General features: G+C 31.5%; 1 protein-coding gene across 1 annotated transcript; it reads left to right on the forward strand.

Moving 5' to 3' along the window:
* Nucleotides 1-9,347: 9,347 nt before the first annotated feature.
* Nucleotides 9,348-17,829, forward strand: LOC119609695 (aquaporin-like). Its single transcript, XM_037964570.1, has 3 exons — nucleotides 9,348-10,034; nucleotides 10,103-10,649; nucleotides 17,287-17,829. The coding sequence occupies exons 1-3, from the start codon at nucleotides 9,997-9,999 to the stop codon at nucleotides 17,497-17,499; spliced, it is 798 nt and encodes a 265-aa protein (XP_037820498.1). The 5' UTR covers nucleotides 9,348-9,996; the 3' UTR covers nucleotides 17,500-17,829.
* The last annotated feature ends 9,863 nt before the right edge of the window (nucleotides 17,830-27,692 follow it).

Raw genomic sequence — 27,692 nt, forward strand, 5'->3', positions numbered from 1 at the left:
TATGAATCAATCCTAAAACAAATTAAGTAGAGAGATTTTGATTCCTATAACTTGACTTATCAAATTATCTGGATCCAGAGTAAACGATCTATTGAGATATCACAATTATTACAGACTTACTACTACATTAATATGCAATATGAAACCTTTAAAAAATTATTTATTATAGATTCATTTTCATGTGTACATACATATGTACATACATATATATATATTTTTTATCAGATCAGATAGCAAATACAATTTGACAAATATCATTAGTTATAAATATTAACAACTGCAGATAATTCTAATTTTTATTAAGACCGTAAATATTTATCAGAAATTCCCCTAAATAAATGGATAAAAATTTAAAGGTATTTTGATTTACAACTTTAACTTGTGAGATATATCCGCAACCAATTAAACTATATTATGTTAGGGTACGAGGGTCACTTAAAACTTAATTGAAAAATATTAAATTTAAAAAATTGCAAATAACGTATACTGGTTCATCTTTATGTATACACTATTAGAAAATAATATCAATTATGGACCGATAATGAGTAGTTGTGGATCTTAGAAATACAGTTAAAGACGGGCCTTATATGAGGCCTTACTTTACAATATAACTTTGACACATAAAACTATTGCAAAACTTTATCACGATTACTGCGTAATTAAAATAATGACAGTTCTTTTGCGGGTTTGGATAAAATCCATGAAATGTGCTTAAAGCATATCGTCTATGTATTTGCTTTTTATGAATAACTATAATTTCTTTGTGACCCTCGTACGTGTGTAATCAGGAAATCTCAATTAAATTATTGTTTATTATATTTCTTTTTAAGGTACTTTAATGTGTTTTATAAGCAATTAGAAATTTGAAAAAAATGTGCACTATGTATACTAGTACATACTTGAGTAAACATTTAAGTACGAACATTGATTATGAGTGCAAAGTTTTTCGCAAAACATATTTAGATAAATATGAAGGTTGTGTGATAAGTAATGATATATCATGAGACATCAAAAATTTATTTCTTTTTTGATATAACCCAGCAAAAACATGTTAATGGCTTGTACTTACTTTCTCATAACTACTGCATTCCAACTGCATTACTTAGTACTTACATTTTACACCATTTTGTTTTTTAGACGTAGTAGACGTAGTCTCGTAGGCTATTATTTTCACAAAAACAAAACTACTTTCTTAACAATTTATATGCAGTCTATCGTAGTAAGTACTTACATAACTCCCTATTTGTAAGCGAGCGTGGTAAGTACTTGTCTCCAAAGTCATCATCGTGTTAAAATAATGACTTTAAATGCTTATATGTATTCGGCTGTGCCGAATCTTAAATACCCTCCACCAGCAAGCTACTTTTTATTAAAACTCATTTAACTATCTAATTTTATCAAGATATCTTTATTTGATAATGAAATATGTGCGTTAAAGTGATTTTTTGAAGTGGACCTTATATAGGAGCTATTACCATATATGGACCAATCCGGAAAAAATTTGGTAGAATGATTTATATGCTTACAAGACATATTCAAGTCGTACTTTATCCCAATAGCTTTATTATTCAACGAAATATATGCGTTTAAGTGATTTTCGTAAGTGCACTTTATATGGGAGCCTATCCGGAAAAAATTTCGTAAAGTGATTCTTATAAAGACAAAACATATTTGTGTCGAATTTTATCTAGATAACATTATTGGACAATTAAATATGTCCCTTTAAGTGATTTTCGGAAGTGGGACTTACATATATGGGAGCTATGACCAATAATGGACCAATACGGGAATAACGTGGTAGAATGATTTATATGTATACAAAATATATTCAAGTCGAATTTTATCCTTATAGTTTTAGAATTTAACGAAATATATGCGTTTAAGTGATTTTCGGAAGTGGACTTTATATGGGAGCTATGACCAATTGGGAGCTATGACCAATTATGGGCTTATCCGGAAAAAAATTAGTAGAGTAATTCATATTTAGACAGAATATATTTATGTCGAATTTTATCACGATAGCTTTATTTGACAATGAAATATGTGTTTCTAAGTGATTTACGGAAGTGGGCCTTATATGGGAGCTATGACGAATAATGAACCGATCTGTAAAAAAATTTGTAGACTGATTTGTATGTATACAAAACATATTTGTGTCGAATTTTATCCCGATAGCTTTATTACTCAATGAAATATATGCATTTAAGTGATTTTCGGAAGTGGACTTTATATGGGAGCTATGACCAATTATAGGCCTATCCCGAAAAAAATTCGTAGAGTGATTCATATTTAGACTAAACATATTTTTGTCGAATTTTATCAAAATAATTATTTGACAATGAAATATGAGCTTTTAAAATGATTTTCGGAAGTGGGCCTTATTGGGAGCTATGACCAATAATGTACCGATCTGTAAAAAATTTGGTTAAATGATTTGTATGTACACAAGACATATCCAGCTCGAATTTTATCACAATAGCTTTATTCATCAACGAAATATATGCGTTTAGGTGATTTTCGGAAGTGGACCTTATATGGGAGTTATGACAAATTGTAGACCGACTGAGATCTACGTTGATAGTATGATTTATCTTCATATTATATTTGCATGTACAAAATTTTGTGTTGATACCCATATATGTGAGAGAGTTATTAGCGATAAACTAATTTCCGGGAATATATATCTTTGTATGGGGGCTATGGGAAATATTGAATCGATTGTAAAGATTTTAACATAATTGTTCACTGCCCTGAAAAAATAATGCGTGACAAAATTCATCGAAATATCTTTGGTAGTTTCTGAGAAAACTTCAAAAGAATTTTGAAAAAAAACTGAATTTTTTTCGAGGTAGTCTGAAATTTGTACTCATAACTTTTTACGTTGTGAACCGATTTTGCTGATTTTCAATACCAAACTGCTTAGGATAATAATAAATATTTTGGGTGCATTTGGTTGATTTCCTTTGCTTAATTTCAACGTGAGCGTGTTTTACACAGACAGACAGACGGACATAGCTAAATCGACTTAGAATTTCATAAGGACCCAGAATATATATACTTTGTTGCATGTTAAAAATATCAAGGTAGTGTCATTCTCTCTTTTTGTCGCCATATTAACCATCTGACGTTTGCTGGTATTTTAATAAATGGAGTTACCACATTTACTTCTAAAATCCCATTTTTTGTTTGTTTATTTTTTAATCAAAATCAAAAATAAAATTCAATTTAAACTAAACTAAAAATCAAAATGTACAAATGTAATAAAAAAAATCAATAAAAATTGAAATAAATATACAAAAAATTCAATTAAAACTATAAACTTCCTGTTAAGTCCTATATCAAATTGAATGTCTCTTGCTGTCCGTATCAAGCAATTGCAATTAGTGCTCCATCCGGTCCAAGAATACACGGTTTTCTTCAAGTGAAAAAATTTAACATTCACGAAATCTTTAAGTACTTTGCTTCCAGTTTATTGTCTAATATGGACACGATTATTACATGTTAATATTCGAGGGAATGAGTGACATCATTAAGCAGTCCTGGAATAGTAGATTGGATTGCAAAATATAAAAGGCCTTAGGGACAGAACTTGATGTGAAGGCTACCAAGATACTTATAGGACTGGGTAAACGCATTCCAACGGGTAGGAATTAGAGTCATCGAGCATATAATTTGCCACTATCCTAGGACACAGAATATTACGTTGAAATGGCTGGGGAATAGGTTCCATAACAAACATGAAGAAATTGCGGGATTTAACCCCCGCAGTCTACTGCTTTTATCATTCGATTGGAGATTATCTCACGTTTCTTTAATTAGGGAATTGACTCGGTAAATCTTCTGGGTTGAAACGCCATGAGAATGGACCAGTTTCAATTCATCATTCCTTTTGTATATTTTATATCATTCTTGGTTTCTTTTAGTGTTCTTGTTTCTCTGTCTTTGGATCTTCAGTCTCTTTGAAGGGAATTACAATGAACCTTATGGTCTCCGAGTGGATGTTGTCCTTTTAATGCACATAAACCTTCTTAACCTAAACCTAAGGACACAATTATACATTGCTTCAAAACCCTTTCAAATGATAATCTACATTGTATACAATTTAAATAACAAACTAAAACAATACCTTTTTTAATCGGGACAGCTCGACAACAGTTACCACTGGATCTAAATTATTTTCAAAATTTCAAAAAATACCAGCAAACTTCAAAAAGTTTTTTTGAGAGAGAGGAATGACACTACCTTCATATTTTTATCATGCTTTGTTGTGTCTTAGATGAATATTTTTTGGTGTTACACACGACAAACGACAAACTTATATATACCCTCTATCACCACTGATGGTGGTGGAGGGAATAAAAAAGGATTACAAATAATTAATTACAAATAAATTGTTTTAGTTCAGAGAAGCTCAATATGGCCGTGTCATAGCACGCGTGATAGGGTAAGAAAATTCTGCTGACGCTAAGTTGATACACATACACACAGGTTTAATTCTTCATCTTTTTATAATGAGCAATATCAGTTGGTTTGCTCTCAACTTGAAAAACAAAATCAAATCAGTTGCTGATCAGCACTTGTCAAAGTAAGGTCTGTGCGCGACGTTTTTAAAATACACACAGAAATACAACAACAAAATGTTGAGAAAGCCGAATGAATGTAGGAGAACATGAGAGAACAGTTGATAGTTTTTTATATATAGACGTTGCTATACGCTGGCTGTCAAAATCCATAATAAATATTTGACAGTTAGCATATACTTTATAGTTTGTAGTCATTTTATTAGTATACTTTTATTTTGAATTGAATTCTGTTCTCTGCTGCTTTACCAACACAAATAAAACTATAGTAGTCTATGGTAATATGTGTTTGAGCACCACTGTTTTAGTTTCATAAAACTTAAAATCAAGGAATACAAAGTTAAATTTCTTTTATCATTGAACTCTACATCATTAATTTAGGTTCATACCAGCTCATTTATATCAAATATATCAATTAATATTCAAAACACACCTACTCCAATATAAGTTCATTGAAATAAATATGTTTTGCCACCTTTTAAGGGCTTCCAAATAAAATTCGCCGCATATTAATGGTGTCAATTAATTATTCGTTCTGTTCTGTATACTATGTTAATATAAACAGAGACAGACAGACAGACATTGTTTGCAAAACAATAAGCCAAACTCCAATAAAAACAATAATAATTAATAACAACCATAAAAAAGAGACAATAATAACAAAAACAAATAAATAAAATTCACAATTTGTATTACGAGTACGAATACTAAAATAAATAAATAAATAAATAAATAAATAAATGTTTCTCTTAGTTGTACGTACTTATTTATTGATGGTTAAATGATCAAATGTTGTGGTTGCTGTGAAAACCAAATAATAAAAAAAAAATATTTATACACTAAAAGAAATTGCTGTTAAATGTACAGTGACCAAAGATCTGTCAAATGTTTATTTTAATATATTTTATAGTATGTGGTTCACTTTCTCAATCGATTAAGTCATGTATGTAATTCTGAACGTAAAGCTCAGGTGATTTTCAAAAAAAAAAAACAAGTTATATTCGGCTGTGCCGAATCTTGTATACCCACCATCAAAACATTGCCGAAAAGGAATGCTTCCTTATAAATAAACTTTGATATTTAAGAATCGATGCTTCTTTTATTATCAAAACAATTTTCTCATTCATTACATCTATGTATAATTTTACCATCATACATATTATGTATATCGATAGGATCAATTATGGACTGATCCTCCTAAAATTTGGTAGAGAAATTTGTAACAAATTTTGTCGCTGTACTTGTATTTTTAAGGTAGTAAAAAGCGTTAAAGTCATTTTCTGAGAGGGACCTTATTAGGGGGGAGGTTTGGTCAATAATGGACCGATCCTCGTCAAATTTTCTAGAACCATTTTAGTTTAGGATAGTAATGAGCGTTAAAGCCATTTGTGAAGGGGACCTTATATGGGGGGTAGGATCAATTATGAACCGATCCTTATAAAATTTTACAAAGCGATTTAGGTTCCTATAAAATATGTTCATGTTGGATTTCATCGCTATAGATGCTTCTTTTGGACAGTTATGAGCGTTAAAGTAATTTTCTGAAGGGGGCCTTATATGGGGGCTAGGCGAAATCGTAGACCGATATTGCCCATTTTCAATACCAAACGAACTGCATCAACTAAAAGTATCTATGCAAAATTTCAGCTCTCCAGGTACTTCCGTTTGGACTCTATCGTGTTTTCAACAGACAGACAGACAGACAGACGGACAGAGGGACGGACAGAGGGACGGACATGGCTAGGTCGTCTTAGAATCTAATAAGGACCCAGAATATATATACTTTTATGGGTCTTAGAGGAATATTTCAATGTGTTACAAACGGAATGACAAAAACAATAAACCCCCCATCTTTTTTGATGGTGGGTATAAAAAAATATATAAAATTCTTGTGCAGAGATTGACTAACTGATTTGTATGTTTTGTTCTTCAAACTCACTTTCCTTTATAGTGTTGTCATTGTCGATTATCCTCGACTGAGTTGGTATCCATATAATGAGAGAGCTTACCACTTAAAGAGTATTTGGTTATGACTCTCTTACAGTCCAATACGCCATTTAATTTAACATTGTCAGCTGATGCCTCTGTGGATTGAACCAATCGTAATATTACGGTGCCCAAATTATTAAATTCATATAGAAGGTATCTCGCCCACTATTGAAGTGTTCATATTCACTTAAAAGTTGCACTTGCTAAATTTTAGGATTCTAGCTCCAATATCTCTCCAATTATTAAATTCACATAGGTGGTTGTATGCCCACTATTTCAAGTCCTAATGTGTTTCTTTTAAAATGTACATAATCACTTATATGTGGCCCTTGCAAAATTCTTTCTCTAGTTGTTTCCCGCATTGTTAATAAGGCCATTTTTGTCCCAAATTGTTCATAAGGATTTCAATGTTTCCCGTGATCTAATGATTTTCCAGATGTGCGAGGTGTTTTCTAGATATATGGATATTTTAGTATTTACTCTGTATGGAAGGTGCCGCACCGTTATTCCTACTTCATCCATTTCCAACAGAATTTGTGCAATATTGGAGCATCTGGTGTTAGTTAGTTAGTGAGTTAGTTAGTTAGTTAGTTAGTTAGTTAGTTAGTTAGTTAGTTAGTTAGTTAGTTAGTTAGTTAGTTAGTTAGTTAGTTAGCTAGCTAGTTAGTTAGTAGTTAGTTAGTTAGTTAGCTAGTTAGTTAGTAGTTAGTTAGTTAGTTAGTTAGTTAGTTAGTTAGTTAGTTAGGTAGTTAGTTAGTTAGTTAGTTAGTTAGTTAGTTAGTAGTTAGTTAGTTAGTTAGTTAGTAGTTAGTTAGTTAGTTAGTTAGTTAGTTAGTTAGTTAGTTCAGTTAGTTAGTTAGTTAGTTAGTTAGTTAGTTAGTTAGTTAGTTAGTTAGTTAGTTAGTTAGTTAGTTAGTTAGTTAGTTAGTTAGTTAGTTAGTTAGTGTAGTTAGTTAGTAGTTATTAGTTAGTTAGTTAGTTAGTTAGTTAGTTAGTTAGTTAGTTAGTTAGTTAGTTAGTTAGTTAGTTAGTAGTTAGTTAGTTAGTAGATTAGTTAGTTAGTTAGTTAGTTAGTTAGTTAGTTAGTTAGTTAGTTAGTTAGTTAGTTAGTAGTTAGTATTAGTTAGTTAGTTAGTTAGTTAGTTGTAGTTAGTTAGTTAGTTAGTTAGTTATTAGTTAGTTAGTTAGTTAGTTAGTTAGTTAGTTAGGTAGTTAGTTAGTTAGTTAGTTAGTTAGTTAGTTAGTTAGTTAGTTAGTTAGTTAGTTAGTAGTTAGTTAGTTAGTTAGTTAGTTAGTTAGTTAGTTAGTTAGTTAGTCTAGTTAGTTAGCTTAGTTAGTTAGTTAGCTAGTTAGTTAGCTAGTTAGTTAGTTAGTTAGTTAGTTAGCTAGTAGTTAGTTAGTTAGTAGTAGTTAGATGTTAGTTAGTTAGTTAGTTAGTAGTATAGTTAGTTAGTTGTAGTTAGTTAGTTAGTTAGTTAGTTAGTTAGTTAGTTAGTAGTTAGTTAGTTAGTTAGTTAGTTAGTTAGTAGTTAGTTAGTTAGTTAGTTAGTTAGTAGTTAGTTAGTTAGTATTAGTTAGTTAGTTAGTAGTTAGTTAGTTAGTTAGTTAGTTAGTTAGTTAGTTAGTTAGTTAGTTAGTAGTTAGTTAGGTTAGTTAGTTAGTTAGTTAGTTAGTTAGTTAGTTAGTTAGTTAGTTAGTTAGTTAGTTAGTTAGTTAGTTAGTTAGTTAGTTAGTTAGTTAGTTAGTTAGTTAGTTAGTTAGTTAGTTAGTAGTTAGTTAGTTAGTTAGTTAGTTAGTTAGTTAGTTAGTTAGTTAGTTAGTTAGTTAGTTAGTTAGTTAGTTAGTTAGTTAGTTAGTTAGTTAGTTAGTTAGTTAGTTAGTTAGTTAGTTAGTTATTAGTTAGTTAGTTAGTTAGTTAGTTAGTTAGTTAGTTAGTTAGTTAGTTAGTTAGTTAGTTAGTTAGTTAGTTAGTTAGTTAGTAGTAGTTAGTTAGTAGTTAGTTTAGTTAGTTAGTTAGTAGTAGTTAGTTAGTTAGTTAGTTAGTTAGTTAGTTAGTAGTTAGTTAGTTAGTTAGTTAGTTAGTTGTTAGTTAGTTAGTTAGTTAGTTAGTTAGTTAGTTAGTGTTAGTTAGTAGTTAGTTAGTTAGTAGTTAGTTAGTTAGTTAGTTAGGTTAGTTAGTTAGTTAGTTAGTTAGTTAGTTTAGTTAGTTAGTTAGTCCTATTTTGCGGACCAAAGACTACGCACCTTGTGGACCATTGAGGTCCAAACTCGGCAACATTGAATTCATTCATTTGAATCGGGTAAACCGAGTAATGATTCATAATTTACCTCTACACATATATTATATCAACTGACAAAGTTCACATGATTAATGTTAGTTATCACAAAATTTTGTTTATTTACTCACAACTAAATATTTAGTTAAGAACATATTAAGTGTTTTGGGTGATTACGATAAATCTGTTAGTGCGCATTCTTCAATATTCAATTATCATAATTGTCAAATAAATAGAGATTAACAAAGTTATGTTGATCGTTATCAAAACTAGTTGAGTATTTTTTTTACGTGTATTTGAAATGTTTTTGAGTATAAGTGCTGTTAACACGAACGTAAAAGTGTGGATACTCAACGATCCACAATTTGTCACATTAGCAGAGCGTAGTGGGAGGGAGTCGTTGGCTAAAACAATAATACAAAAAAAAAATTTCATCAAAACTAAATACGAATACGGAAAAAAACGAGAATTGTGAATTAAAAACCCAAAAACTGAAAACACTTTGGTGGCATTCAATAACTGTTGGTTTCATCAGTTCATATTCAACCATTCAAGCAACTCCAACAAATTCAAAAACTTCTCTCTTAAAAACGAAAATCAAACCATAGTGCTTATAAGAAAAAGTGAACTAAAAGATCGTGTGAATTTTGGTAACGCACTTACATGATTTTAAATAAATGCAGCTGCCAAAAAAAACGAAAATAATTGAATGCAATGCCGAAATAAACCCCCCCGAAAAAAAATTGGCAAAAACAAAAAAATCTCAATTTTAAATACTTGTAAACAACCGACAAAATAAAATGTATTCACGAGTACAAATACTATGCAAATGCTTCTGTTCTTGGCCATAAAAATTAAAATAAAACTAAATATTTCTTAGTACAAAATCAAACATCTGTTAAATAACACGTTTCTTTTAAAAATTGTGGCATTTACGAGTATGAATCCATAAAAATATTCAAATAGACTTTAAACGTTTTGCAAAACAAATTAAACAAATCATTTAACAATTCGTATTATAACTGGTATGTTGAAAACCCGTTGGCCAGACAAATAAACTTTATACCGGAAAATAATAATTATTTTGAAAAATTAAAAATTATTAAATTATTAAAAAAAATTATAAATCAAGTTTGCAAAAAAAAAGCAAAATGAAAAGTCCCCTATTCAAATGTTTGTGCGCCCAAAGGTACAGAGTTGATAAAGAAAATTATATAAAAAAGATTTGTGTTATAAATAATTTCCCCAATTTTACAGCCCCAAGGAAAAGGTTAAACTATTGGAAAATTTATGCTGTCTTTTAAGTGAATTCATTGGCACTGGCATGCTTATGTTTCTGGGCTGTATGGGCTGCATAGAATCTGATCTCTTTGAAAGCAACAATTTGACTAGATCTTTAAATTTCGGTATTGTTGTTCTGATCATCATACAATGTTTTGGCTGCTGTTCGGGGGCTCATTTAAATCCTGCCGTTACTTTGGCTTCTTACATCTATAACATGCTATCCTTGCCCATGGTGGCAGCCTATATAGTAGCTCAAATTTTAGGCGCCATTTGTGGTTATGGTTTGCTTAAAGTTTTCCTGCCTATGGATCTTATACAGGTGCCGGGTAAAAGTAATGCTTTATGCTTGACTGCTGTTCATTCGAGTATTGCTACTTGGCAGGCTGTGGGTATTGAAATGTGTATAACAGCCACCCTAGTGTGGGTGTGTTGTGGTGTTTGGGATCCTCGTAATAAAATGTTTCAGGATTCGGTACCCATTCGTTTTGGCTTGACAGTCGCTTCGTTGTCCATAACAGCGGTAAGTGTGTTTTAATTTTGTTAAACAATTTTTACAGATGAAATCAATTCTTTTTAAATACTGGGATAAGCGTTTCAGACCAACTATAGTTGCAAATTATAATCTTCTTTTTGATTAAACAAACTGATGGAAAAGATTATAATTCAGAGGTTCAGAAAAGTTTTAGTCGATATCTAGTTCATTATTGGAGTTATCATAACGTTGCCATATAGACAGACATGATTTAGTGTTTTATTTGGCTTCGTAAGCTGAACGGGGTTCAGTGAGTGTTCGTAAAAGTTGGTCCATTCGGATCTATTATTCCAATGATCATCAAAAATAAATTAATAATCGTAATGAAAGGCGCAATTGAGATTGGGGCCTAGTTGATCAACTCGGATCTAATATTATTTTAATAGTAATCAAAAATTAATTAATTATTTCATTGAAATATAGTTTTGATTCAAAACATTTACGAAGATAACTTATCTGTTCCAGTCCAAGAGATAGATAGTATAGGCTAAAGAGAAACATAAACATCATATCATCAAAATATATCTGTTGGCCGCTACCTCCGACTCCTGGAGGTAATTTCTTATTATGTATAATTATAGTCCTAAAGTGTTTGATCTAATTTCAACAAAGTCAATAGCAGAGAAAATGTTCCAGTGTTTCTCTATCCTTACCACATTTTCTACAATTTTTACATTCGACTAATTTGGTGAAGTTGAGCACGTAGTCCTGTATAAGAAATATGTATATTCCATATACAGGACTAGCTCTTATCATATTCCATTTATGGTCCTTCCCATCGTTCAATTATTCAATTCGGTTGAGTAAGATTCTCTCGCTCATGCTATTAAGTACGCTATCTTTGACTCTAACGGGTTAACATTGGTCAAGTTAACTTCTTCATGTTTAATGGTGCACAGTGGTTTAGAAACTATTATTTTTGGAAATAACTCGTTTTGATATATTGCAATGAAATTTCATATGTTTGGAGCTGAGTTAGTTTTGAGTTGATTGACAGTTATAGGTAATTGTGGGCAAAATTAAGGAAATTTTGATCTCTACTTCGAAGAGATTTTAACATATTGTACTGAGATCAGAACTTTCAATCACTGGTAGAGAATTGAGGCACCTTCCCAAAAATATATTTTCTATTTTTTTCGTTTTCATATATAAGTATGCATCGATTGAGAGGTATTTCGACATGAGTTTCTTAAGAAGGCAGTTCTTCGGGACACTCTTATGTACGCTATTATAAAGCCAGTGTGTCATAATGGGACTAAGTCTCCCTTTCGTGCCTGTGTACTTAAATTTGTTGACCACCTGTATTGTCTTTCTTTAGGTTTGAAATTGCGTTTTACGTAGGGCCTACACAACTGCTAATTTTTCTTTTTTTTTCTTTTCGAACCATATTCCCATGTATGTGGTAAAATCTGCGCCCAAAGAACAAAGAGAATCTAGATAACATCTAGGATACCATGTTCTAAAATAGTACTAACTTATAACCAAAATAGTATTTTTAAGTTTTTAAGTACTAAACTAATTTTCCGCTTGACTATAGACTAGACTGCAGACTAAACTACAGACTAGACTATATAGACTATAGACAGGGCTATAAACTGGACTATAAACTAGACCATATACTAGACTATAGTTTAGACTATATACTAGACAATAAACTAGACTATTGACTATACTATAAACTAGACTATGGACAATATTATGTACTGGACTATACACTATTCCATGGACCAGATTATAGACTAGACTATAGACTAATAGACTAGACTATAGACTAATAGACTAGTCTATAGACTATAGACTGATAGACTAGACTATAGACTAGACTAAACTAGACTATAGACTAGACTATAGACTAGACTATAGACTAGACTATAGACTAGACTATAGACTAGACTATAGACTAGACTATAGACTAGACTATAGACTAGACTATAGACTAGACTATAGACTAGACTATAGACTAGACTATAGACTAGACTATAGACTAGACTATAGACTAGACTATAGACTAGACTATAGACTAGACTATAGACTAGACTATAGACTAGACTATAGACTAGACTATAGACTAGACTATAGACTAGACTATAGACTAGACTATAGACTAGACTATAGACTAGACTATAGACTAGACTATAGACTAGACTATAGACTAGACTATAGACTAGACTATAGACTAGACTATAGACTAGACTATAGACTAGACTATAGACTAGACTATAGACTAGACGATAGACTAGACTATAGACTAGACTATAGACTAGACTATAGACTAGACTATAGACTATAGACTAGACTATAGACTAGACTATAGACTAGACTATAGACTAGACATAGACTAGACTAGACTAGACTATAGACTAGACTATAGACTTAGACTATAGACTAGACTATAGACTAGACTATAGACTAGACTATAGACTAGACTAATAGACTAGACTATAGGACTAGACTGTAGCTAGACTATAGACTAGACTATAGACTGGACTATAGACTAGACTATAGACTAGACTATAGACTAGACTATAGACTAGACTATAGACTAGACTATAGACTAGACTATAGACTAGACTATAGATTAATATATAGATTAATATATAGACTAAGCCATACACTAAACTATAGTCTAAACTATAGACTAGACTATAGACTAAAATATAGACTAAACTATACACTAAACTATAGTATAAACTATAGACTAGACTATGGACTACACTATAGACGAGACTATAGCCTATAGACTCGTCTAATTACTACTATGTGGACTACTTATCAAAAGTTTATAAATTTGAAAATATGATATTTTTTTTTACTGAAAAAGTACTATAAATAGTACTGAATTTTCCATGCCTGTTCTAAAATACAAAATATATTTTAGAACGACAGAGTTCTGCATTAATCAAAACAAGCAGTAGTCAAAAGAAATAAGGTCTAGACACTAAGTAAGTCGAGGCCAAACTTCGTAATCATTAAATAGTTTTTATCTGGTCAGTTCAGCACAGATATAAGATTTGACCGTTAATTTGCTCTAAGGGCTATTATCGCCAGTGACTATAGGATGCAACAATGGCTTCCATTTATAGAATTCAATCAGCAGATTCCATATATTCAAAGCAAAATAATGCTTTGTTTACATGTTCAATGACTAAGAATAAACGACAGATATTTCCTCTTCAAAATACCAACCGCAAAATAAAATACATATTACTTTATAATGAAAAAATTTAAAAAAAATCTACAGACAAGTTTTTTTAAACGAACTTTTTCCGTATATTTTGTTTAACTTTATTTGAATGCATATTTAATTTATGTAGAAAAAATAAAATAAATTTATTAAGTAAATACAAATATACAGTCATTAATTTCTGGCACAAGCTTTAGCCGAATTTATAAAATAAATAATTTATAACAAACTTATAACTCGTTATAGTAGCATCATTTTAATTAGTATTTCAGAAAAAATCAAACACATGTTTTTTATATGTTGCTGCTGTCATATGCAAACTATTGAGTCTTAAAATTCCATAAAATTAAAAAAAAAAAAAAAACATAAAAAAGCATACAAATAAATTATGCTGATTAATTAAAAGTTAAATGTTTCAGTTCCCATAAACTTAAATTTAAAATTGATTTTAATAAAAACTTGTTAAACTAATAATTTTTTTCATATTTGCAAATTAATAAATGTTTTATTTCAAACATCAATAAAAATTAAAAAACAAAATTGTTATCGCACTTTGGATCGTAAAAGTATTAAATTTCATTTAAATCCAACAACCCTGATAATTGTACTCAGATTGGTATTAAATAACCAAAAATCGCACAAATGTCATTCGCAAAAAAAAAAAAAAACGTAATAAAAATCAACATAACTAAAAGTATTACGAGTTTTAAATTTATTATACATATGTATGTAGTATGTATGTATTTTTGATAACTAATTGTTGCTAGATTAAGGGAAAAATGTGTGACTAAACTATACAAAAGTAACAGATCGTTATCTACATACAAAATTAAGACCACAGAAAAAGTACCAACTATTGTAGCTAAATAGTTTGATTAGTATCTTATTAGTTTTTGATATGAAAATCGCATTTTTGTAATATATATAATAACAAATAAGATAAGTGCCAACTTTCGACTATTGTAAATATTTGTTTTTTTCCCCAAACATTAGGGCGCTTCAAGAATAAAGGGGCGAAATTGAAATTAAATAATATTATACAAATTTTGGGAGATACCTGTCAACGAATATTGTTAACAAATCCCCTAAATTTATAGCAATTTATATAAATAAAATAGGGTGTACCGTGGACCACTTTATGGTAGGAATACCTCTGAAACAAAAAAATAAAATCATTTTTCTGTATAAACTAAAATTGCAAAAATTTTGATACCTATTTCAATAAAAGGCCAGAATAATATACCCGTTCAACCGTCTGTTATTATCACAACTGTTATGTTAAACCTGAACATAGTCGGTTTTAGTATATGGATATATTTTTTTTTAGTATATGTACAATTTGGTATCATGTGACCCATCTCAAAAAATCTATTTCGATCAAAGTTGCACCAAGGTTAGTACTACTGGATAGTAGGCCAGACACAACTTTTCAGCTCCATCGCTCAAGAACTGCCGCACTTAGAAGAAAGTTGGACATTTTGGTCATACAGGGTTAGTTAGTTAGTTAGTTAGTTAGTTAGTTAGTTAGTTAGTTAGTTAGTTAGTTAGTTAGTTAGTTAGTTAGTTAGTTAGTTAGTTAGTTAGTTAGTTAGTTAGTTAGTTAGTTAGTTAGTTAGTTAGTTAGTTTTAGTTAGTTAGTTAGTTTCGTTACGTTAGTGTTAGTTTAGTTAGTTAGTTGTTAGTTAGTTAGTTCGTCGTTAGTTCGTAGTTCGTTAGTTCGTTCGTTCGTTCTTTCGTTCGTTCGTTCGTTTTCGTTCGTTCGTTCGTTCGTTCGTTCGTCGTTTCGTTCGTTCGTTCGTTCGTTCGTTCGTTCGTTCGTTCGTTCGTTCGTTCGTTCGTTCGTTCGTTCGTTCGTTCGTCGTTCGTTCGTTCGTTCGTTCGTTCGGTTCGTTCGTTCGTTCGTTCGTTCGTTCGTTCGTTCGTTCGTTCGTTCGTTCGTTCGTTCGTTCGTTCCGTTCGTTCGTTCGTTCTTTCGTTCGTTCGTTCGTTCGTTCGTTCGTTCGTATCGTTCGTTCGTTCGTTCGTTCGTTCGTTCGTTCGTTCGTTCGTTCGTTCGTTCGTTCGTTCGTTCGTTGTTCGTTCGTTCGTTCGTTCGTGTCGTTCGTTCGTTCGTTCGTTCGTTCGTTCGTTCGTTTTCGTTTCGTTCGTTTTTCGTTGTTCGTTCGTTCGTTCGTTCGTTCGTTCGTTCGTTCGTTCGTTTCGTTTCGTTCGTTCGTTCGTTCGTTCTTCGTTCGTTTCGTTCGTTCGTTCGTTCGTTCGTTCGTTCGTTCGTTCGTTCGTTCGTTCGTTGTTCGTTCGTTCGTTCGTTCGTTCGTTCGTTCGTTCGTTCGTTCGTTCGTTCGTTTCGTTCGTTCGTTCGTTCGTTCGTTCGTTCTTTCGTTTCGTTCGTTCGTCGTTCGTTCGTTCGTTCGTTCGTTTCGTTCGTTCGTTCGTTCGTTCGTTGTCGTTCGTTCGTTCGTTTCGTTCGTTCGTTCGTTCGTTCGTTCGTTCGTTCGTTCGTTCGTTCGTTCGTTCGTTCGTTCGTTTCGTTCGTTCGTTCTTCGTTCGTTCGTTCGTTCGTTCGTTCGTTCGTTCGTTCGTTCGTTCGTTCGTTCTTCGTTTCGTTCGTTCGTTCGTTCGTTCTTCGTTTCGTTCGTTCGTTAGTTCGTTCGTTCGTTCTTCGTTCGTTCGTTCGTTACGTTCGTTCGTTCGTTCGTTCGTTCGTTCTTCGTTCGTTCGTTCGTTCGTTCGTTCGTTCGTTCGTTCGTTCGTTGTTCGTTCGTTCGTTCGTTTCGTTCGTTCGTTCGTTCTTCGTTCGTTCGTCGTTCGTTCGTTCGTTCGTTCGTTCGTTCGTTCGTTCGTTCGTTCGTTCGTTCGTTCGTTCGTTCGTTCGTTCGTTCGTTCGTTCGTTCGTTCGTTCGTTCGTTCGTTCGTTCGTTCGTTCGTTCGTTCGTTCGTTCGTTCGTTCGTTCGTTCGTTCGTTCGTTCGTTCGTTCGTTGGTTAGTTCGTTGGTTGTTCCCTGGCTCCCTGTTCTCTCGTCTCCGCCACCTATCCGCCCTACTTTTTCTCCGGCGTCGCGTCCCTTCCTCCCCGATCATTTGTTGCGCTACGAGTGTATTCAAGATCCCTTTGAGATCAAAAGCCCTATTTGGCAGGTCCCATTGTATCGGGGCTGCCTAAAGTAATGGATTTTAATCGATTTTTTCGTTCCTGGAAGAATAGAAGGTCACGTAACAAATTTCATTGAATTAAGTATCTGAAAAATTGCAACCTGTACTTTGATTAAAATTTTTACATGGACGGACATATGTAGCGGTGTATCACAGTTAGTTCAAGTATAGTTAGTTCAAGAATTACTATAAAGTAGATTTGGTATAGAAGTTATTCAACATCAAACCAAAAAAAGTATCTACATATTTCTAAAATAATTTAATTTTTAAAATATATCTTTCCATTTCCAGGGTCCTCTCACCGGTGCCAGTATGAATCCTGCTCGTTCATTGGCTCCTGCCGTTTGGAACAATCAGCTTCAAGACCAATGGATCTATTGGATAGCTCCTCTCTTAGCCAGTATTATTTCGGCCAATTTCTATAAATACGTATTTAAAGGTGAAGAATGTAAGGAGGAAAAGCCTATGACGAAAATGAACGAAGCACAAATATCTTGCCCGTAAATTGTAGGCTTATAATAATCTATTGTTATATTAAACAAGTTTATTATAACTACAAGTATTTTTAGGTATTTTGTATTATAAATTGTTATTAAATCTCATTTTTTTTATTACTTTAATGAAAATGGCGGAATATTTTCTAGACGTAATTTCATTTTTAAAATTTCTTCTAACTTGGTCTTAAATTTAGATAAATAAGTATATAAGCTGGTTAATAAATTAAGTAGTTTAAGTAATTAAGTAAAGTGTATATAAAAATCCTTAAAAAAATATGTATTTTATTAAACAATTTAATAAACAAATAAAATGCTGGGCATGTTTATTATATAAAAATGATAACATATAATTTTTTTGCTATTCTATTTGTTTTATTTTATTAATTCATTTATTTGTTTAGAAACCATTTTTTGTTTATTATTTTAAAAATAAACGCATTTTTTTTTGTTTATAAGTTTATTACCGAGAGAAGCTTTCTTTTATTAGCATTTTTTTACCAAAAATGTCGTACCATTGATCATAAAATATTTTTTATGTGCGAAGACTACTGAGTATCATTTATATGATGAATTAGGGGATATTTATTATTATTAGGGAGGGTCCAACAAATATTTAGAAAATGAAAAGAAATTTAAAATAATAATAAAATTATTGAAATTTCATCGAACATAGTTTTTTATACCCTACACCACTATAGTGGGTGATGTATTATGCGTTTGTGCTGATGTTTGTAACACCCATCAATATTATTAATCATAGATATAGATAAAGTATACCAATCGGGTTGGAATCACTTTCTGAGTCCGCTCGCTAAAGGTGGCAATTTTTAAGCTGATGAAATTTGGCATTTACGGCTCTTTTGGTACAAGCATAGACTCTATTGAAAATGGTTGAAATCGGTGCATTATTTCACCTAGCCCACATACAACCGGAGCCCCCAAATGAGGTTTTGACCTCTATTATCTCTATAAAAATTGTCAAAACTTAGTATCACGAAATTCGGTACAAATAACTTTTATATAAATATAAATCCCGCCGATAAATTATATAAGTATCTGACCAATTTTTGCCCTGGTCCTATTTCAATAATAAATCACTCTCTCAAATTATGCCGAGTTCGGTTCATAAATGGCACAAGCCTCTATAAAAAGCCCTTAAAAAGTTATATATTTATGTAAGATTCGGATTGTTCGAATAACACTCTTACTTGTTAGATGTTGACCAATAATAAAAACTTGATGTCCCTGCCTAAGGGCTTACTAAGTATAAATCAGTGGCCAAATTACGGCATACGATATCGATCGAAATCTCAACAGAATCTAAATGGAGATTTCGATCGATCTCGTTTGCCATAATTTGGGCCCAGCATTTTAGAACTGAAATAGTACTAAATCGTATCAAAAATATTACTTTTGAACTTTGAAAATACTTTTAAGGTTTTTATATAATTTAAGGTGTATTTTAGGAATATATGGACTAAGAAATACTGGACTAGTGTATGAACTAGGCTATTGGCTGGGCTTTTATTTACATGTCTTTGGAATAGTCTATTAAATTGTCAGTGGATTAGTGCATTGACTTAGCTATTGACAAGTCTATTTGTGGACTTGTCAATGGTAAGTTTATAAACTAGTCTAATGGATTTTATGGACTAGTCTATGGATAGTGTATGTGAAGTCCATGAACTAAGCTAATGGACTTTATGGACAAGTGTACGGCTCAGTCTACTGGCTATTTACCAGGCATGGGGGGTAATGATTAGACAAAGTAATTCATTACATGGTCAATTACAATTACTTGTAATGTGTAATTAAGCAATAACCAATTACAAATACTTGTAATTGTAATTGAAGTTTTTAAAATTACAATTACTTGTAATTGTTATTAAAGTTTTTAAAATTACAATTACTTGTAATTGAAGTTTCCAATTAAAATTACTTGTAATTGTAATTAAGATAGTACTAATGACAAATTACATGTAATTATAAAGAACAAAATTCACAATTACAAGTAATTGTAATTGGAAATTCTTCAGTTACAATTACAAGTAATTGTAATTGGAATTTCTTCAGTTACAATTACAAGTAATTGTAATTGGAATTTCTTCAGTTACAATTACAAGTAATTGTAATTGGCAAAAGTCCAATTACCATTACAAGTAATTGTAATTGTGAAAACTTCAATTACTATTACAAATAATTGTAATTGGCAAAACTTCAATTACAATTGCAAGTAATTGTAATTGGTAAAGCTTCAATTACAATTACTTCAAATGTAATTGTAATTGAAAATGAAGTCATTACCCCCCAACCCTGCTATTTACCAAAGGTTTGTAAAACAGAAAAAGTACTAAATATTTTCCTGGGTTATTGCAGTATTTTTCAAATTCAGAAGGTACTGAAACTAAACAGTGACCTGTTGAGTTTCATAACAGATGCACCGATTAATCTACTCAAAAAAAGATTTAAAATCGGTCTTCTGGAGCGAATGTGAATTGGGTAATATCATTTTTAAAAGAGACACACTTTAAGATAATTTTTTATCAAAAAAAATCTACCAAATCTGAATGTGAGAAATCTTATATTATCATAAATTACAGTTTAATTTATGAAGGCATTAGTGACTGAATTCAACATTAATATATTATTTTTATGGAACCTAGGTGTAAGCATTAGATTAAAATTCGTGTAAATAAAAGTTGAAAGATATTTATTTAAAATTACAATATTTAAGTTCAAATCTTATTTAAAAAATGCACATTGCATTTTATTATTATTTGTAAATTTTAAGCGTAACAACTTTTATAATTGTTAACGAAAAATTAAAAAAAAAAAAAAAAACAACAAAACCAAAAATAATAAAATTTTGCGATAAATATACGAGATTACGATGATCTATTTTCCCAATTTTTAACATCATACATTTCATCATTAGTTTATTCTGATTTTATAATTTTATTTTTCGAATTTTTATTGCCTCTTAGCCTTTTGATTTATTTTACAGTAAATGTATGCAATTTACACTGAAAATTTCATCAGTTGACTTGTATGGTTTAGAAAGAAAAATCACCGTTTTTATAATTTCGTTTTAAAAGTGCATTTAAATGAGTGAACGTGCAAAAGAAGTAAGAGAGCGTTGTCGACCCTATGTTTAACTATATCTTTTAACACAATTATAGTGAGAATCGAGTCAAGCTAATTATAACATCACCAAAGATGATCTAACACATTTGTGCCAATCTGTCATGGAATCAATTTATCAAACATTTTTTGTTATCGGCTAGAGGTCAATCCGACATTGACAGTATTATACTTTTTACCAGAGGGTTCTATATAATTACAGAATTTCTACCACCTTGACTGGATGGTATTTTTAAATTTTCACAAGATTCTATGTAAATACTTGACTTCCTTGTAAACTCTTAGCTCTCATGGAAACGTAATGTTGAGAGTCGAAAGAGTATGGCGTTATACAACCTTCTACTCTTGAAAATTTGTAATCGCTAGAATCGGTGCAACTACTTTTATGTAAAAGATCATGATTTAGACTGTCTAAAAGATATGTCACTAACAAATTAGACAATATGGCCTCGGGAAGGTTAGTGTTATACTTTGGCAGATCTGAGGTCGTAGGTTTCCATCTGAAACACTGGTAAAGGAGCGCATAGCAGGCCCCATGGGGGTCTAGGTGTATTTTTTTCGGATTTGGTGTACTTATATACACATTACTTCAGCAAATAGATAGATCTATCTATCTATCTATCTATCTATCTATCTATCTATCTATCTATCTATCTATCTATCTATCTATCTATCTATCTATCTATCTATCTATCTATCTATCTATCTATCTATCTATCTATCTATCTATCTATCTATCTATCTATCTATCTATCTATCTATCTATCTATCTATCTATCTATCTATCTATCTATCTATCTATCTATCTATCTATCTATCTATCTATCTATCTATCTATCTATCTATCTATCTATCTATCTATCTATCTATCTATCTATCTATCTATCTATCTATCTATCTATCTATCTATCTATCTATCTATCTATCTATCTATCTATCTATCTATCTATCTATCTATCTATCTATCTATCTATCTATCTATCTATCTATCTATCTATCTATCTATCTATCTATCTATCTATCTATCTATCTATCTATCTATCTATCTATCTATCTATCTATCTATCTATCTATCTATCTATCTATCTATCTATCTATCTATCTATCTATCTATCTATCTATCTATCTATCTATCTATCTATCTATCTATCTATCTATCTATCTATCTATCTATCTATCTATCTATCTATCTATCTATCTATCTATCTATCTATCTATCTATCTATCTATCTATCTATCTATCTATCTATCTATCTATCTATCTATCTATCTATCTATCTATCTATCTATCTATCTATCTATCTATCTATCTATCTATCTATCTATCTATCTATCTATCTATCTATCTATCTATCTATCTATCTATCTATCTATCTATCTATCTATCTATCTATCTATCTATCTATCTATCTATCTATCTATCTATCTATCTATCTATCTATCTATCTATCTATCTATCTATCTATCTATCTATCTATCTATCTATCTATCTATCTATCTATCTATCTATCTATCTATCTATCTATCTATCTATCTATCTATCTATCTATCTATCTATCTATCTATCTATCTATCTATCTATCTATCTATCTATCTATCTATCTATCTATCTATCTATCTATCTATCTATCTATCTATCTATCTATCTATCTATCTATCTATCTATCTATCTATCTATCTATCTATCTATCTATCTATCTATCTATCTATCTATCTATCTATCTATCTATCTATCTATCTATCTATCTATCTATCTATCTATCTATCTATCTATCTATCTATCTATCTATCTATCTATCTATCTATCTATCTATCTATCTATCTATGTAATTCTAAATCTGTTGAGAAAAATATTCCAAAATGATTACAAACTGGTAATACCCTTACACCATGTTGTAGGGTATAGTTAATTACTTTCGAACGACTGTAGCGTCATAATAAAACTGACCTTTAAGAAACTTAATTACCATGCTAAATAATTAAATACCGTTTGCTTCTTTAAAGACATCATTAATTGTTAAATTATTGGTAATTGTTTATAATAGTTATACCATTAAAAATGTATAGTTGTTACTAAATGGGTAGGTATTAGGGGTTTTTAAGAAAGAAATATAAACTATCCCAGCAAAAACTCGGTAATGGCTTGTACTTATATAACTACTTACTTTTAAACGACTACCACTTACAGTTTGCATTACTTTTAAGTACACTTACAATAACTTACATATAATCAGATACGTACTTTATTTTGAGTTTCGCCGTTTTATTTGCACATTTTATTTTACTAAAATCTCACATAATACTCAACTGGGTTTTTTATAGAGAGTAACACTTTGAAGTTCAGACGTAGACTTGAATGGTAGACTGATTGTTAAACATTAAGTGTAATTGTTAAATAACGCCAATTGACTTAATTCTTAAATATTTTAGTTTTTGTTGATATTACTTGTTGAGGTATTATTTGTAAGAAAAAGTGGAATAATGAATATTTGAATAGTTTTAAAAACACTTAATCCCCAATAATTATGATAAAACTTAACACCATAATTAAATTTTGTAAGTCGTTTTCAATTGTTCTAGGATACTATTTGGTTATTTCACTTAACCATCATTGACATTAAATTTCCATGAAAAAAAGTAGTTCTGCAACAGAGGGTACCTCCTATAATCGGCAACAGCGCCGAACTTATCCAGAATTATAGACTTTACCGTGCATCAGTCTTTTAACTAACATTCTCTTCCCGTGAGTTTGGGTTTAACACACAGCCACCACTGCACCCCAAGGCACCTCTCCAATGACCGAAACAAAACAAAGTCTGAAACTCTGCCCTGTTGGCTACCGGTTCCTGTTGTACCAGATTATATAGCTCCCTAATTCGACATCATTCCAAGGAAATACTGAGGATACATTTGACCAGTTTATTGTCCCTTTAATCCTTGTTTACTCCGAGATTGTAATAACACCAAGATGAGGTTCTTTCATCAAGGCAACATTGCCCGGGGGAATCGGCAAGAACAGTCAACTCTAGCAACAGCTTTGCAGGCGAATCTTGTTTGAACTGGTATCACCTCAGTAACTTGTTTCTTACTCAGAATATTTTGTCGCCACATGCTGCCAACAGATACGAAACTCATCAGCGTCTTCGATACAATCATCGTATGCAAGACCACTGCCTTATCCGCCTTATTGACAAGAACAGCAGCAAGTATAACACATCGAGCACCGTCAACAAACGAAGTCATCTACCTGGAGAAAGGAGGTAAAACCTAATCTTGACTCTAAATCTGCCAAAAATTTGTTGACAACCTATTTACCTTCTCAAATCATGCCCATTAAATAGGAACAGGGTACTAGCCTGTAGCACTTGTGATATGGATAAAGAATCCTTTTTAGATACCTATAAAACAATTGGCCGATCAGTGGCTAATTATGTTCCCCAGAAACTGTTCTTCCTGAAATGTTACCGCAAGAGTCATCGCAACTTGAACATTACACAGGTAAATGCGGCCCCAAGGCAAGGGAGCAGGAAGGACCTTCGTGTATGCGAGAATAACATACGCAGGTATGTGAAGGATCTGTCAGATTACATCTTATATACAGCAACTTTGAACGATATTCAAAGATAAGTCAACCAGCAATAGCAAATACAGAAGAAAACTTTCTACGAGATACGTTGAGGTTAGAATGGAGCAACAGCTTTGATGCCTACTGGTCTCGCATAGAACATGCCCTAAAGAATATCACGTTTTGTGTTTTCAATTTGTCCAATGAACTTATAAAAGAATCCTATAGAAGTAGAAACACTTTTAGATACCTATCTGCATATAAGTAAGTTCCTTGTTCCTTGTGTTACAAACGGAACGACAAATTCAAAATAACATTTTTTTTATTATTGGGTATAGAATTTTTGATGATACATCAAGGGGCAGATACATTTAAAGGCTGATAAAGCTTTATATGTACTCTAGGGTTAAAAACTCGTTTAAATGAGATTCTCATGTTATTTCAAGTGCGTCAGCAGATCTGGTGATCGTTATCTTTTTGCAAATTTCTACAATAATTACTTAAAGAAATTGCCAAATGTTTATGCTATTGAAACTCTATTTACTAAACTGAAAAACAAATCGATTTTTATTTTCCGTATTAAAAATTCTTTCGATTTTGTAATATGGAAACTAATATTGAAAAACTATTAAAAAAGTAGTTTAATTGCTTGGGAAAAATACTGATGAAATTTATAGACAATATTGGTTTATTTCCATTGTACAAATAAATATTTTACTAAATTAAAAATTTTAAAGAATTAAGTGTCAAGAGATTAAGTGTGTAATATTTTCCCCTAATTATTACTTCAAACTTTAAACGTTGCCTTGTCTATCTGCACATGTGTAAAAATTTACAACATGAGTAATTGAATCTTTGATTGTCTAACTACATGCTCTAACAATAAAAAGTTTATTGAACTGTTTGTTTCTTTTTTTTCATGATAACTTAACTTACACTGAAAAATGTTTAAGTGAGTTTTAGTTAACTGATTCAAATGAAAATTGTGTTTATTACAAGACTCGTTTTTCTAAATATTGAGCGTTTTTTCTTTTGGTTCTATTCAAGCTTATTACAGTTATCAATGAATTTACGTCAGAAATTGTTTTTGTACCCTACGTCATCACGGTGCGGAGGGTATTATATATTTGTGTTGTTGTTTGTAACAAATTTGTTAAAGAATTGTTATATTGGTTAGTCCGATTTTCCAAATAAATAATGTACTTATACTATATTAAATACTTCGAATTGTTTTCCACTACAATAATTGTTAATACTTCTCTTACAAATACAGACAGACAGAGTTAAATACTTATGTAGGTAATTATGTAGGAAATTAAGATGGAGACACCACATAGAGGAAAGGATTAACAAGACACATCAGTGCTGGGCGTTATGTAGAAGAACCATAGGCATGAAATGGGGCCTTAGTGTAATATCAAACTATTACTGGTAGTTCAGCCTACATGCTGCTTGGGTATAAGTGGAGCCATAAGCACTACGTCAACCAAGGCTCTGGAAACAATGCTAGATATTCCACCCATTGAAACATATATAAGATATGAGGCGGCACTTACAGCCAAACGGCTCATAACTTTAGGCGAACTGGCGAAAAGCGGTTATAGGACCCGTCATCAATTATACTGGACACATTGGAAGGCTATCACAATCATCGGACGTGCCTGATCGCTGACCAGACACAAAATATGTCGGAAACTTTGAAACGCTGATCCCAGATAGAATGTCTTGATCAATCGGAAAACTAGAGCAAATACCAATTGGGAGATAAAGTGGGCCTGGGGTTCTATATTGAAGACACAGAAACAGAAATATTCAACAGCTTACCTAATCACAACACTAGGTTCCAGGCGGAAGTTCGAGCAATAACGGAATGCGTAAATTGATTATTGATATCAGGTGATGGAATTAAATCTAAGACCGTTTTGGATTGTAAGAAAGCTTTAAATGAATACTCTCCCAGAGGTAAGGCAACGAAACGGCAAATGTAATAGCTTTAAAGGGAAGGGAGCTCGAGATAGTTAACCTGACAAACGCAAAACCATTCGACGCAACAAAAGCTGAATTAAAAATATGGATGCTAGAATCTCATAAGGCCTCTTGGAATAATGAAACGGAAACGAGAAATCTCCTCAAAATGAGCCATTCTGAAGTTAGTATGATGGCACATATTCTGAGTGGACACACAGGATTACAGATAAAAAAGTGGCTGTGCGGATTCAGACGAAGGTAGAGCATGTGGAGAGGACAGTGAAACTCTGGAGCACTTTCTTTGCCACTGTCAAGCATTCGACGAAGTTATAATGCATGATGTTTTTCCGGAAATAACATTCCTGACTAACACTGATTGGAAAATTCTTAGGAATTACGTCCAGGAAACGGAGTTTCTGAACATTTGAAAATAATATACTCAGTGAACAAACTTTTTTTTCATGAAAAAGAGCGCACAACAGGCCCGATACTGGCCTTGGAATATTTCTTCGGATTTGATATACTATACATCCTCCTATCAACCTAACCTAATACTTCTCTTACAAATACAACTTGTAATTGCAGTTTAGTCACAAATAATTGTAATTAGCTATGGGTTGCGATCAACCTTGCTCGATGTTGTGTATATCCTTCCAATGTTTCCAGTATATGTCAATAATGTGTCCTATAACCGCCATATAAATATATCGTATATATGTTTTCCATAAGAAGAATATCCAAATTTTCAGAGACTTGGTTAACACAGTACTCAAGGAAATTGTCGACGAACTCTTTGTAGTGTTTTTATTTTGTCCAAAGAAGTCCACCAGAATACTGAAAATTTATCCTATCCTATATGTAGGGTCTCCATTTTAAATTCTGCACAAAGTTTACTATGCTCAACTCTGTCGGTTACCAGTACCTCGCCCCTTTTCGTAAGAGTTCAGATTTAAAGCTCTCGGTTTATATAGTCTTACCAGTTGTAGTGAGTTGCATGGTCTTCTCCATATTCTTCATCGGAGAAGACCATGCAATGACATCGATCATCGATCCGGTTAGATATGACTTTTTGATAGTAATTTATTGATCTTCGCCATTTAGGCTATCTACTTGTCCACAGAAAAGTTTCCAAGAGTCTCGTTTGACTTTTTGAACGATATTCTTATATTCACCTTAAATTGCATAAACGATTGGATAAAGTTCCGATACAAAGCCACTTCTGAAAAGAACTTTATATCAAAGTAGGGCATCATATAGTCGGACTTAAACCATTCTAAATTGTTATTGTTTTTAGAAAGATAGAATTTTTTGTAATTTAAAATTCTATAAACAAAAACATTTTTGTTGTTTTCTCTATAATAAAAAAATACTATGGAAAAATAATAAAAATATTAATCATAACAATTTTTATTTCCAAATTGGTATTGTTTTTTTTTAACAAAATTAATGTCATTAATTAAGTGGGTAAATTGTTAAGTAAACAAAATTATTACAAAAAGAAGATAATATATTTCAATCTAGTTTAA

This window comes from Lucilia sericata, unplaced genomic scaffold (genome assembly GCF_015586225.1).
Source record: "Lucilia sericata isolate MDLA Ls3-8-SP2 unplaced genomic scaffold, ASM1558622v1 Contig001040F_arrow, whole genome shotgun sequence".
Lineage (NCBI taxonomy): Eukaryota > Metazoa > Arthropoda > Insecta > Diptera > Calliphoridae > Lucilia > Lucilia sericata.